The sequence below is a fragment of the Sturnus vulgaris genome, chromosome 8, assembly GCF_052056855.1.
Source record: "Sturnus vulgaris isolate bStuVul1 chromosome 8, bStuVul1.hap1, whole genome shotgun sequence".
In the NCBI taxonomy this organism is placed as follows: Eukaryota; Metazoa; Chordata; class Aves; order Passeriformes; family Sturnidae; genus Sturnus; species Sturnus vulgaris.
This window is the reverse complement of record NC_142250.1, coordinates 17,511,321-17,526,191: the sequence shown is the minus strand read 5'-3', so window position 1 is coordinate 17,526,191 and position 14,871 is coordinate 17,511,321. Positions and strand designations below refer to the sequence as shown.

General features: G+C 39.8%; 1 protein-coding gene across 1 annotated transcript; it reads left to right on the top strand.

Annotated features, from left to right (window-relative positions):
* Positions 1-5,467: 5,467 nt before the first annotated feature.
* PLAU (plasminogen activator, urokinase) lies at positions 5,468-13,956 on the top strand. Its single transcript, XM_014879948.2, has 11 exons — positions 5,468-5,561; positions 7,100-7,210; positions 7,779-7,830; positions 7,997-8,101; positions 8,633-8,798; positions 9,059-9,144; positions 9,260-9,449; positions 10,067-10,221; positions 11,148-11,288; positions 11,858-12,006; positions 12,830-13,956. Exons 2-11 carry the CDS (start codon positions 7,151-7,153, stop codon positions 13,022-13,024), a joined length of 1,299 nt encoding a protein of 432 aa, XP_014735434.1. The 5' UTR covers positions 5,468-5,561; positions 7,100-7,150; the 3' UTR covers positions 13,025-13,956.
* Positions 13,957-14,871: the final 915 nt, after the last annotated feature.

Genomic DNA, 14,871 nt, shown 5'->3' with positions numbered 1-14,871 from the left:
TCCCTAAAAACCCTTGTTATTTGTTTTCTGCCTTCTACTTTCAGATTCAGAAATCTTTTTTTGTGTTTCCCCCAGTGCTATCAGCACTTTGATTTGAACTAAAGGCCTAGACCTAAACTCAAACATAATTTTCAAGTATTTATGATCTGGATGCAAGATCTCCAACTCAATTAATCTTCAAATTTAGGTGTTATCTGTCTCAAATGAGCAATTTGATCAAATGTCAGAGATTGCTGATTTTCATAATCAATGAACTTCCGTAAATGCTAGATGAGATACAAAGCATAGTTTAAAAGCAGGTGCACATCAAGCTGATGAAGAAATCCTGAGATGTGATCATCACTGTTCTGAAAAATATCCGTATCCGGACAGCTCACTGAAACAACACATCATTGTATACAAACCAAGAACGCTCGTGTGGCAGCTGCTCTCCACACATGAATGAAAGAGCCCAGTGGCCGGGGATTTCACAGGCACTCAAGGTGACACCGCCTGAGCTCAGAGATAACGCCTGGCTACTCCCACTGCCTGCAAAGCCACAAGTAGTGCCCACAGGCATCCCAGAGAGTCCAGTGGCTCTCAAGTGAGAATGCTCTGCTACTTCTAGGCACACAGATAACAGAGATAAGAGGAAAAGCAGTAGGCAGCAAGGAAAAGGAAAAGAAAAATTAAATAAAGAAACCTGAGTAGCTGAATTGTACCTAAAGGAAATGAGATCACCATTTGCTTCAGATTCCAACCACAAACAACTGACAAGTAATCAAGAGTCATTAAAGTAGAAGAATTTTTATGAATCACATTCAACTTAAAATCAGCTACTCTGGAAATTCCTGGGACTCATGCAAACAGTAATTTGAGAAAATAAGATTAAAGAGTGAGTTTTATATTTTTAACTTTATGAATAGTGATAATGTAACATTTGAAATCTATTTGTTTACATTTCAAAGTCTAATGATTTATTCAGTAATTCCAGTTATTATCTCAAGAGCTAGAAGTAAACTGATTAGAAAATTTCACTTGGATAACATCAGAGAGAGAATACAAAATGTTTTACTGTAAAAGTACCCATGTTTTTCAAGATGAAGTCAAAATAATCTAAATCAACTTTATACTGGAAAATTTCCCTTAAACTTGTAACACACTTCCCGACTGACTTAAAGTCCTGTTCGAGTTTGAAGCCACATTCCAATACACAAAGCAATGGTAAATACAGCTATGTTCTTTAATTTCTATAACCATAGCTGAGGCTGCTTAATTCAATGACAAACTAATTTCTTTAACAAAACTGACAACAACAAGCTATTATCTTCATAGGGACAACAAGTCATGTCAATCTTTTGGCATGACTTCTAGGTGTTTTCTTAGCTTTTGTATTCTTAATCACTAAGCAAATACTCAATGTGTGGTTTAACCCTGCTCTTTCATTTGAGATGACAGAGGTTTAAGCACACAACTGCTCACACGCAAATTTAAACTTCTCCATTCATAATGTAGCATGAGTAGAGAGGATTTGAAATTCGCATTGGCAAACCCCATTTTACTAGTCAAAGGACTAATTCTGATGTTACTTATACTGGATATAGACCAGAACATGCCCCACATGACCACCAGACTTCAGGCAATATATAAAGCCTCAGGTCTAAACTTTCCTTGTAGAACAGCACTTCTGCAGCAGTTCTTGTTACTAATATTTATGGAGTTATTTAACTCCTTGGGAATTCTAGCCTTCTGGGATTTACTGATGGACTACCAGAGTCCATGTGTGGTAGAGGTATTTCTCTTGAGTTTTAATATTTTATCATCAGCTGTGAAAATGAACACTGTAACCAATAATGCTTCCACCCCAGCAACTTCTGCAGAACAATGCAAACCTCACAATCTCTTTCAGCGTACCACCATGAGATAAAACCCCTGTCTTTCTCTGAGGGTCAGTGTTCTCATCTAGCGGGAATGAAATGTCATCTTTCTTAAATTTGCTAAGTCAGGCTGCCCAATTAGTCTGAAACATTCAAGTTACTTCAACAATTAATCAAAAGAATCAGCAAGATTTTTATTTGGAACTGAAAACTAAACCACAAAATCACAGTTACCCAAGAACTGCCTGGCTGTCAGTCCAATACTACTTGCTCTTAAGGGTTAGATCCACTGCATCTGACTTCTATTGTAGAGGACTGCAGACTCAAATCACATTAGGAGCTCATAATAAGTGTATAAATTTTTTAATTCTGTGATATAATCCAGGTGCAAACAAGAGAAATACATAAAGCCTTATTATTAACAGCCCGGATTACAAAAATGAGCTAATGACTTGAGATTTTGTGAGTAGTATTTTCTCATGTAGATGCTGTACTCCTACATAAAGTGCCTTCTACAAGGTCACTCTAGCACTTCCTTTACCACCTCTTTTCCTTCAGAAATCTTTCTTCCTTCTATTCTGCCTACACCCCTGCCAAATTTTGGTAAGAGACCAAAGTGATGAAATCACAGATATCTAAAAGGAAAAGGAAATAAACTATGGAAAACACAAAGTGGGTCTCAAAATGCAAAACTGGTCATGAGTCTGTACAAGTGTTTCTCTCTTAAGCGTCATGACATGACTTCTCATAAATCAGTATCTACTGGGCAAGTAAGGAGTCTTGCAGTAGGCATTTAACTTTATTCACTGCTCTTCTCAAACAACTTTGCTTTTGAGTTATAAAGACCTGCTTTTCCTCTGTCCTATCACAATCTTGCCCTGGAGAGAGAAGACATGGCCGGTAACCAAGCCCTTCTAAACTCTTGAGACACGCAATAGAGAACAAATGCTGACCCTGAAGCTACTGAAAATTCCTCGCTAGCAGAACCGGTCCTGTTTCATCCCTCCCACTCCCTGAGCATGTGCATTTCCCATCTGTGCTGGCAGCTCCAGCTTTGAGGTCAGATGGAGGACATGGCAGAAATGCCATGCTACAGATTTTCCAAGGTCTCTGCCTTAAGGCAGGGCACATAACAAGGTTCCAAGGATTTATTTTACCTGAAGCTTCACTTCAGGTCTTGTTGTGCCAGCCACCAGCCAGCTCAGTGAATCTAGGCACTGGAAATTATCTCATGCATTTCTGCTTCCCTAAGAGTCATTTAACGCTCATAAAGATAATGCAGCTGTGAGGTTACTTGTAACACCAAAAGAAACTTATTTGCAGCTGGCTTGGATATCTTTCTACTAAATTATATTTTCAGTTCAGTGTCAACTATAACTTATTTACCTACCTAGGTAGTACAAATATTTAGACCAAAGAGATTTGATAGCTTTAAAGCAGCACTGCAAACACATCAGAATTTCTGACCTGTAGCTGTCACCAGTCTGACTGAAACAGTGACACCGCTGTCCAAGTCACTTCTCCTGGGGGCCTTCCAGATGTACTTAAGAAGTGCAGTATTTCAAGTAAAACCTGAGTATACGACAAATGGTAGAAAGAGGGAGATTTGAATCTTGCTGTATCAGAGTGAAAACAACAAAAGATTTTGGTTCTTGAATCTGGAAAACAAGTATAAACCTGCAGGTTTTAGGGAGAAAATGAGGAACAGGGGACATCTGCACAGCTTGGTCAAAGGTTCAGGGAGAGGATAACAGATCACACTTCCCAGGAAACAAAAATATAAAAGAGGAAACACAGTTGCTCTAGGGTTATTTTCCAAAAGGAGAGTTTGAGGGAGGCCCAGAGACTCTTTCTTGGGAGCATGGAAGAGGAAGGAGAAGTGCTGTCCAGGCCTGAGGAGTCTTCCTCTTCCTTCATCCAGGCTCTTCCCTGCTCTCTCATGAACCAAACCATAATCTATTTCTTCATTTATTATGTGTAAGGTTTGTGCATTAAAATTAATCGAGTAAATGTTCCAGACTGCTTTTAAAATCTGGATTATTCTCCCCTCTGCAGAATTGATTCCTTAGGATAAGTTTAGTTGATAGCCACTCCTCTGAAATGAAGGGAGTGCCATGGGGATTCTACCCTGATACTTTCTGCCCTTTTTCTTAGAGGGTCTAATTATTTGTGATGTTGATAAATTAAATCAGCACAAAATGTAAGACAAATTTCTCTTCTGAAATTCAGAAGGGCTTGTTCCTTACCTATGTTCACTTACGGACTTGCAGCTTGAGCTGTTTCTCTTGACTCAGCTCCTGCTATTCAATGAAGTGAACTCAATGTGCTTTCTGCAAATGTGAGATCTGTTCTGATGTGAGCCTCAAGATCTGAACAGAAAGGAATAGGGAATGGAAGCAGACAGTACCTAAATAAAGGTATGGTTACACCATAGACTTGACACAGATGGAAAATGGGGAGGGAAGAAGAAAGCTGAGCCACAGTCACACCAGTTTTACATGGCAAACATAGAAAAGTAGTCTCCTTAAGCTCTGAATTGTCAAGTTATAAAAACATTTCTCTTGAGGGAATTTCAGGTCAATTCCTTCTCTGACCTGACCTCTAAAGAAACTGCTTTTCATCAGCTACACAGCCTGTGGAAAGCCACCTCACCTTAGTCACCTGCACTACCTGAAGCTAAACCCTATGAATACACCCACGAATTTTATGTACTGGTTTGCTGTTATTCAATGCATTGCAGCACAATGTGAAAAAAATCACATTTAACTGGGCCTGGAAAGACTATCTGTTGTGCTGGGTCTGCATTCCTAGACATCTGCCACTTCAAATCTCCATCCTCATCTCAGGAAACTTAGCTGCTTTGAATACTTCTTTGGGGGACAGAAATTATAAGAAAACCACGACCACTTTCTCACGAGCAGAAAGGGCCAAGGGAGTGTAAGTAATTTGGAGGAGATGAGTTTAGGAGCCGCTGTAAGCCCCATGTCCTAACAGATTCCAGCTGCCATGAGAACTGCACCTACTCGCCCCAACGTCCTGCACTTCAGCTGAAGACAGCTCTCTGAAAACACACCCAGTGCTCCAAGTGCTCATTCTGACCCAATACTCCCTCCCAGCGGGCTGTGTTTAACCCACACCTGAAAGAATTTAATCCACTGTTAACTAAAAAATCACTTGTGCTTCTCTCATTATGGGTAGCACTATATGAATAAAAGCCACCACATTTGCTTGTATCTCCAGGCATGTTTCACAGTCCTTCTATATTTATTACTAATGCATATATACATACATGCTACCATTGTTATCATTCTGTCATGACTCCAGGCACGTTTCTAGTCATTCCTTTCATAGCTCTCACTCATACTTCTCTTTTGTTTTTATAAATGTCCCTAAGGAATTTGCTGAGTGCCGCGGGGGAGCCAAGGAGCCCCTTCCAGCAATCTCAGCCCGTACAAAGCCGTTTGCTCGCCCTAACCTCGCTCCCCTTCCCCGAAACTAAACAGCAGCACGAACGATTTCCCCCTTGAGTCACCTGGCAGCGCTGTTGGGAGCGCAGCTCCGAGGGGGCGGCGCGGAGCCAGCCCAGGGCAGCGGCCCCGCCCCGCATGGGCCTTTATAGCCCCGCGCTGCGCCCGCAGCCGCCGCAGCTCCGGCAGCTCCAGATCCAGCAGTTCCAGCGCCGCCACCCAGGCACCGCCACCCACGGTAAGTGCCGTGCCTTCGAAACCCAGCCTGCAGCTGCAGGCACCGCTGCCGCGTCTTAATCGAGCGATTCTTCTTAAAATTGCATTGAAATTTATAAAAAAAAATCATTTGGAAGCTGGTGTGATGCTGTATCGCAGCAGCGGGGAAGGTCAGTTCTGCTTGCTGAAGAATGTCAGGGTTTTTAAAGGAATCAGCAGTACTGCTGTTTGTAATGCGGAGATTGGGCCTGAGAAACTAATTATGGTAACAAAGAATAAATTACTTGTATTGCTGTCAAAAACGCTAAAAATCATTGTCTTCATAATGTTGAAGGAAAGTATATCTACTGAAATCTCATCTGAATTGAAAAGCATGCATAGCCAAGTACCTGAGGCATGATTTGCTTTCTTGCATTATGACACCTGCTTTTAAGCACAGGTTGTATTTGCATTAGCATTTTTGTTTGTATAATGTCCAATAATATCTGTTTTCCAAATGAATCCAGTTATCTTCTCTATACTCCACGTTTTGGTTCACACCACTGAGTGTGTGAACTTAAAGTGAGTTAGGAGAGCTATAGAGCACTTGCATTCCACTTCTTCCAAATGAAGTCAAACTAGAAGGTGAAATTCACATATCAGCAGGCATTCAGTCTGTAGGGCCAAACTGGAATTAGTGCAGTGCAGAAACTTGAAGCAGGTACAGTGCGGAGCAGGTCTTCAGCACCAGCTCAGTTCTGTACATCCTTTTCTACTGCTAATGTACATATAACTGAGATTCCCATGGAATCTTTTAAAAATCAAGTTTTACAGTTTTCTAAAAGTGAGAATGCTTTAAAAAATACTCCCATGAATTACACTGCAATTTAAAAAGAGAAAAAGATATATGGGACTTTATTGTATGCAGATTGTTATTACAAGATAATTATTTGCCATTGGCAAGATTGCTATGTATGCTTGGCTACGAGATCCAGCTGCATGTAAGAAATCAAGACAGAATATGTTGTAAACCTCTAATACTGTAAATAAGTGAGGCAACATCACCAGCAGACTTTCAAGAGTTGGCAGTGGTCAGAGGCAGGTGGCCAGGCTTACCTAAATGCTGAGCATCAAGATGTAGCTGATAACTACAGAGGTACTGGGAAAAGGAGCTTTCTCTTTCCCACCCTGAAGTTGCATGCTGAGTGCTTTCCTTGACGATAGCAATGTGCAGTTAAATAGGTACAAACAGTAGGGCAGCAGCTAAGTACATCTGCCAATTTCTAACTTTTAGTCCATACTGCAAAAATGGAGTATAGATTTTTCCAGTTTCTGTTTCCCTGCTTCATTTGCACTCTTAAAAAAAATCTGGTTCCATTGCTGCCCGTACCAAAAAGAGCTTCAAAGTATAAACTCTAATTTAATGTATGGAAATAAAAAGCAGATAACCCACTGCAAGTAAATGCTTAATTCTTCATCAGTTGTGTTGTAATTTGTTCTGAAACTGAATGAAGACAATAGAGGCAAGAAAGCTGACACTGCAAGCCACAGCATGATACTAAATTCCTCTTTTATTTTCAGAATCAAGTAATACAGATAGAAGAAGAACAAAGGGAGAAGTTAACTAACAACATGAAGTTGCTCATCTTCCTCACAGTAACCTTGGGTACACTTGTCACGGGACTAGAGTCTGTAAGTTTTAAGTGTATCAAAAGCTAATCTTATGGAGAAAGGCAAAGCAGAGGGAATGCCCTGAAGGACAGAACAAGAATCCATTGTTGAATAATTTTTCTGGCTTTTATCCTATGGCACAAATGTGAAACAGCAAGGTCACCAAAATGACAGGGGCAATTGATGAGTGTTGCATCTTTGCACTGCTTGGTGGAGAGGGTGAGGTTTCCTTCCCTGTCTTAGGGACAGTGACCATTAAAAGCTGCTTAGATTCTTACAGCATAAATAATTGCAATGTTGACCTGATGCAGTGGCACAGCTCAGTAGGACTTTTCTGAGCTTGGTTTTTTTTGGTGGCTTTTGTTTGCATGACATGGGATTGGTTTCCCTTCCCCATTCTGCTTTGCTTAATTAGAGCTCCACTTCTCATTCATATCCAAATTCCACAGAGCAGGCTCAGCAGGTAGCTACATGCAAAAACCTAAACTGTTGAAGGTATGCAGTAGGGAACAGAGTAGGGAAAAGATGATAAAACTACATAAAAGGAATTGCCTCCTTTAAAAATTTTTTTTTTTTCCTTTTCCTGTAGATTTATAGCTGGAAGTACCACAAGCTATATAAACACAGATCAGAATACAAGGGTAAGCATCTGCTTGTTCTATTTGAACCCAAAAAGAGCTTCTTATCCTATACTTATACCTTCATACAAGAAGATCCTTAATGATACTGAAACACTTAATTTTCAGTTACATTTCACCTCTGCATTCAAATGTTTTGTCTATAATTAGTGATGTCTTTTGCTTACAGAATGCCCTTGTTTGAATGGAGGAGTATGCATTACCTATTACCTCTTTAGTGGAATTGGTCGTTGCGTGTGTCCAGATGGATACACTGGGCTTCACTGTGAACTAGGTAGAGTATCTGTCCTCTTTAATGCTAACTAAATTTATTAGAAAGGTCTAAAAGATAGTCAAAGAATTAATAGGAAATGCCAAGTGAAAGTATTACCCAGAAACATGACTGGATAGCCTTTAGCAGTTTATGCTAACAGACTAAATGAGGAGAAGCAAGTAAATGTTGATGCAAAATCATGATCACTAATTTTTCTTGTCCCTGCCTACTCACTTTACTTCAACCTTACTTTTCATTTGGGGTGGAAAAAATTAACTAGTTTGTGAGTGTTCAGAAGCAGGAGAAATTACCGGATTGTGAAGTCACCTAAACTGTTAAAGAATTAATATGCATGCTTTAAAGTGTAAGCTACCTGATGCTCAAAATCCATACAGAGCAAATTTAGTAACAATATCTAGTCAGTCTAGATTTTTGCATCTGTTTTTCAGTGTAATGCAAGAACTTTTTTCTTCATTGGAAGGATTTGTCTGTGTCTGTCGCAGAACAATTATAAACATGAACATGCTGCTAATAAAAGATCTGTTTTCTCAGACACTGTCAGCACATGCTATACTGAAAATGGGGAGGACTATAGAGGGATGGCAACAGAAGACAAATGTCTGCCATGGAACTTGCCCTCACTAATCAGGAAGGGTCGTTACCATGCTTACTTAGACAATGCTTTGCAGCTTGGGCTCGGCAAACACAGCTACTGCAGGTAAGAAAAGCATCACTCTTCCTGTGGTGACTTCTATTATCACAAACCCAGAGGTGCTTCAGTGAGAAACGTGTTTTTAAAAAAATAACATTACAGAGCTGAATTATTGACTTAAAGTATTTGAAATGTGACTTTCCAAAGCATTTTTTCCCTGGCATATCTTGCAAAAAATATTTTGGTTTTTTTCAGAACACCTGGGATTTAAAGATACTATGACTTTTTAAAACTGTCTTTATAAAAACACTCTTTTTATATTTTAGAAACCCAAATGGAAGGAGCAGGCCCTGGTGTTACACCAAAAGGGGATCTTCCATTCAAGAAACACCTTGCAACATAGAGAAATGTGGTAAGTAATATTAGTTTCAACACAAGAGGCGTCTTGTTTGTTTGATTTTATTCCTAATAGCACAAGGTTGGAGTTTATTTGTAAGAACATCTGAACAAAGTTTTTCTTTTCACAGGGCCTACATGTGGTCAAAGGAGTATCAGCAAGGCCTTCAAGATTGTTGGTGGAAGGCAGGCAGAGGTTGAGTCTCAGCCTTGGATAGCTGGCATCTTCCAAACCATAAGGGGCACGGACCACTTCATGTGTGGTGGCAGCCTCATCGACCCTTGCTGGGTGCTCACAGCAGCACACTGCTTCCACACTCCGTAAGTTTCCACTTCCATGGGCATCTGCAACTTCCTTCAACTGATTTCTTGGTGCAGTGCTCTCTGAGCAACCCTTTGGAATGCACCACAGTAAGAATGTTCCTTTGATTGAACAAAACAAGAGCAGCAAAAGAAACGTTATGCCTCTGGGAGCCCACATCTAGCAGAATGAACTAGCAAGATGTGGACAGTTGGGTGGGATGCAATTTAAACAATTAGTGTATATTGGTGCCAGGATTTCATTTTTACCTTAGTTATTCCCCAAACTTAATAATTATACTGATGATGATGAACTGTGTAATATATCTATGGGTGGGTTTTTTTGAGTTTTTGTGGAAAGCTGATCCTTTTGGCATTCTGCAGAGGATTCTTAAGGCCAACGCCTTGCACTAGTACCAACTAGTTAGGCATGTTTCAAAATGTCTGTCTTAATCCCTTAAAATGTAAAATTAGGATGCCTTCCTTCAGAATGCTGGATCAAGTTTCAAAGCAAACCAAATTTTACTTGTTCTTATCAGCATTAAAATAAATATGAAGCAGAACTGGGACTGGATCACAGCTGTTGACCTTACTCTCAGAAATCTGTAGTCTTCATCAGTCTCTTTACTCTCATTCAGGTCAAGAGGGCCAATAAACAAATCTATCTACAAAGTCTTCCTTGGAAAGTCCGTACTGAATGTTACTGATGATAAAGAACAAGTCTTCATGGTTGATAAGATTATCACTCACCCTGACTTTACAGATGACACAGGTGGCAATGAGAATGATATTGGTAAGTGTCATCTTATTAAAAGCCTTTAAAACATTGGGATAGCTGAAGGCTACATAATTGTGGCATACATCTTCTAGAAGAAGCAGATCCAGAGATGGGAAGAAGGGGAACATGAACAGCCTGAAAAAGACCTAGGCCTCTGCTGACAGTTTTTGCATTTATCTAAATTTTGGTTGTGGTACATATCAGATGCATTACCTGGCAGGCAGTCTCTGGATCTGCGGAAGGCTTTTGCATAAGCACTGGTGACAGCATTGCATTTCTGCCACTTTACTATGTGTCTAAAGATCAGACTGTGTTGATAGTAAATGAAAAAATGCATGCACAGCAGGTTTCATCATATACCATGGGAATACCATATCAGCCACCTCATTAGCTGAAGGTTATCCTGAATTAATTCAGACTTTTATGAAAGTCTGGGTTTCACAAGCTATACCTAATGCAAGTCAGAGATGAGTTTTTGCAACTTGAACAAAACTGACTTACCACTCTTGCACTTGACATTTAGAATTCTACCAGCCCTTCAATGTTCTTCCTGCAGCTGCAGGTAAAGAAGATCCAAGAATCTCTTTGTAAGCCGTTCAGGGTAGTGAGTACCGCCCTCTACAGCCAGTCAGAAAGTTAATGTTTCAAAACATCTGAAGATACTGTTGAAGACTCTTTTTGCCTGAGCTATTAGCCCCTATCCTTTAAGGAAGCAAGTTCAAGTCAGAACGTTTGTCAGTTTTAGTGTCGGGAAACTAATGTTGTTGTTATTAAGTAATGACTCATTCCAAAAGCAATGAGGGGAGCCATGTGTAACCAGAACTAAATAAAATTGCAATTCCCATTAACTTTACCTAATACAGAACTGTATAAATGTCAGCACTTGAGGGGGAAAACTTGCTTTACAAATCTAACTCTATCTTTTCTGACTTCGTTCATAGCTTTAATAAGGATAAGGACGACTTCTGGACAGTGTGCAGTCGAATCCAAGTATGTCAGAACAGTCTGCTTGCCAGAGAGGAACCTTTACTTAAAAGAGAATACCCACTGTGAAATAGCTGGCTATGGAAAACAAGACTTTTGTAAGTTAATTACTTCTCTTCCCAAAGTTGCTCTTCCACAATGGTGGGAATGTGATGATTTTTACACCATGATCTGTGAAGCATTAAGAAAATATTCCTTTCTATTGTATGTATTCCATGTGCATTTCTTGAAGATAACCTTTGCTATCATCTTTAGTTGTTCTATGGCATTTCCTAACTGATGCTTCTCTTGCTTGTCAACCATACAAAGCAAGCCAAGATCTAAACCTCGATTATCGTTCCTGATGTGATGAGGAGCAGAAAAAAAACTAAAGCTGTGTGGGAGGGTTAGGAAAGGATTGTGTTTGTGCAGAATTTCCATCAAAAATTAGTTTTTAAGGAGAAAGTTTAATAAACTTTATATTTTGTATTTGGAACATTTGTTTTTCTCCTTGAAACTTATTTATTAAAAGCAAACCTATAAGGTGGGAGTAAATTTAGCGTGACCATTCCAATTCTCCCATGAGATTCTAAGTGCTGAAATTATGTTATGGGGGTTTCTTGCTTCTTTTTGTCTTGGAGAGTGAAAATAATGAAATACGCTTTTTTTTTTTTTTTTTTTTTTTCAGTTGACATCTTCTATGCTCAAAGACTGATGTCAGCCACTGTGAACTTAATATCACAGAGAAAATGCAAATATGAATACTATGACAGTACTAGAGTTACTGACAATATGGTCTGTGCTGGGGATCCCACATGGAAGATTGATGCCTGCAAGGTAAAATTGGTTTGGTTTATTTTCTAAATGATTTCAAATGCCTGTACACTACTATATGGATCAGTTGGCAGCATCTTGTAATTCTACTAGTCACAAAAGTCTCTAATGTAACTGGAAATTACTATGTCAAGTGGAGTTGACCTGGAGTGTGGCTAAACATCTGGAATAAATCTGGAACCCAGAGTTAGGTTTTACCCTCTCAAGGCCTTCCTTTTGGAGGTGCAAGAAGTGCAATATCTTAGCCACTGTTTTTCCTCAAGGCTTGATTTTCAATCTAATTAAGCAATAGCTGATAGATGTCCATCAGAACTATATAGCAACTTTTCTAATCTGTTTGCACAATAACAATAGCTTTGCAAGGGTAGATTACAGGGGGCACTGAGCTCTTCCAGGTTCCTCAAAACTAGATGTATTTCCCTGCACCTTTATTGGGCAGAGTAGCCATAGCAGCCACTGAAAAAAACAAGCCTATTCAAGTGTAAAAGTACCTTATGCACAGGGAGACGATCCTGTGATGAGGAATTGGGCATGTTGGCGTTGTATCGTTAGTCTAATATCTGTGCTTATAGACTTAGGATGGGGGTGGAGGGTTGTTATCCAAGGTAAATATTCCCCTGGTATCCTGATGGGGGAGCTGGAGAACTCCTCAGCTTCGGAGACTTGTTTTTCTAGAGTTAAACAGGCTAGTAAGGACCTATGAGCTAAAGCTTTGATCTTTGAGAGCATTGCTTAGATGGAACAGAAGGTTTGGCATCTGCTGCGACTTGAACAATCACAGGCTCCATCTGCAGAAAATGACCTCATGTGTTCTCTTTGTTGTCAGGGAGATTCTGGTGGCCCCATGGTCTGTGAGCACAATGGCAGGATGATGGTTTATGGAATTGTCAGCTGGGGAGATGGCTGTGCAAAGGAAAACAAGCCTGGTGTTTACACCAGAGTTACTCAATACCTTAACTGGATTGACTCCAACATGAACGGGTTAGATGCCAAGAGTCGTTTTCTTCCTGAACCAAAGTGACCTTTTTTCTACAGCTGGACTGAAGTGAACAAAATTCAGCCTATACTGACACCAGGACAGTGAAGACCTGAATGTCATAAGAGGCTCTCACTTTGAATGCTTGTGTGGTCAGTCACTCACATCAGTGCTCCTGAGGCATGAGGCAGAGAGATGGTTGATATATTATATTACTACTCTGAATTACCTGGAAACCACTCCATGGGAAGCTGACATATTTAACATTTAAATGAGTATTCCCATGCACAATACTATGCATAGCAAGTTAGCTGTCTACTTCATTTATGAACCAGCATTTGCTCTGGAAATACTGATACAGTTTCAACTTACTTAACTCAAGTATTCATTTTATACAGGACTTGAGTCTAAAATCTCCCCTCATTGTACTGAATAATACTAAGTCTCCAGTCCCACAAACCTAACCTGTGAAGACCAGTACTGAGAGAGTGATCAGACTTGGCATCAAAAAGTGGGGGGAAAAGAAAGGTAGTGGCTGAGTCAGCATTACACAGTCTTAATGTATTTCACTTAAGAACTGTGCTACAAGAAGGCAACTTGGAAACTTGCTGGACTTCCAGGTCATGTATTGAAGGTGTCTGAGTCCTCTGGAAAGTCTGACTGTGCAACCTCTCTACATGTAACCAGAGAAGATGTAAGGACTTGGCATTTGTTGAATGCTGCAGGCATCAAAAATTAGAAATTTATTTCCACTCATTTAACTGATATTATATGGAAGTGATTTTTTTTTTTTTTCTCTTGAAGACTTATTCTGGGTTTATTTTTAAACTTGTTGTTTTGTAGATTTGAATTATTTTATGGATTTGAATTATTTGTATGAGGGCTGGAACCTCAAGTTTTATTTAATTATTTTTACTGTGTTTAACTTATTCTTTGTATTATGGTTGTTAAATATCATTAAAAAAAACACCTTCTTATGTGTTTGTTTCTCCTCTCTGGAAAACAGAAGAGTATAATTCAAAAGAGAATTTTTGTTATCAAGTTGTAATATGACTATAATCTTCCATAGCAAAACAAATATTTGAACTTCCTGATTAGTGAAGTATTTGGTATGCATAAGCTAAATTCTTTTTCCAAAAAGTGCACTGGTGTTTGGGAAAAAGATACTACAGCTGTAGCCTTGTGTAGTCTGGGTCCATGGTGATGGAATTATGGGAACTACAACCTTGCTGCAGTCTGGTCCTTGAGACTCAAGACTGAACTAGGCAACATCTCCACTCTTTGCAGTGTTGTAGAAGGATACAGGACTTAAAATAACTTCAGTTCCCTTTTTGTAAAATGGATGGGGCAGTACTTCCCTCTTCCCACAGCTGTGCCTGGCTCTGAGGTGTCAGGAGAGAGACTTGACAGCCCTGTGGCTATACGTGATTAATGCCCTGGCAGCCCAGGGGGGGACAGGGACACCAAGCTCTACTGAAACAGCAAAGGATTACTGCATTGCAAACTGTTAGGCAATACAGTTTGTGGTTGGGATCTGCAAACAAATTTATTAGTGGAGTTAGCCACTGTGTGTGGTAGAGTTAGCTGGAGCAAATTTGGAGACTCCTGATTAAAGTGTGTGCGGGGAGTTGGTTACAATTGCATTGTTTCTGGAGGATAAGTTAGAGACTTCAGGTGCGAGGGAGACTGTGAGAAGAAAAGCACCTCCTCACTGCTGCTTTGACAGCAGCTACCGGGCCTGCCTGACCAGGGCTGGCAGAGAATATTTCATGCTCAAACTAAGCAATGGTAACACAGTTTTAGACAAGAATATACTAGGTTTTAAGCCTGTCTTTTGGCATGCTACACCTTTCTTACTTCAGTATTCTACTTTAATACTTAGCAAAATACTT

What these genes read in the sequence shown, in the direction of transcription:
- PLAU (XM_014879948.2), top strand. Translation starts at nt 7,151, where the DNA reads ATGAAGTTGCTCATCTTCCTCACAGTAACCTTGGGTACACTTGTCACG. An exon ending in ACACAGATCAGAATACAAGG is followed by an intron (nt 7,831 to 7,996) that starts GTAAGCATCTGC and finishes TTTTGCTTACAG; the next exon opens with AATGCCCTTGTTTGAATGGA. An exon ending in TGGCAATGAGAATGATATTG is followed by an intron (nt 10,222 to 11,147) that starts GTAAGTGTCATC and finishes CTTCGTTCATAG; the next exon opens with CTTTAATAAGGATAAGGACG.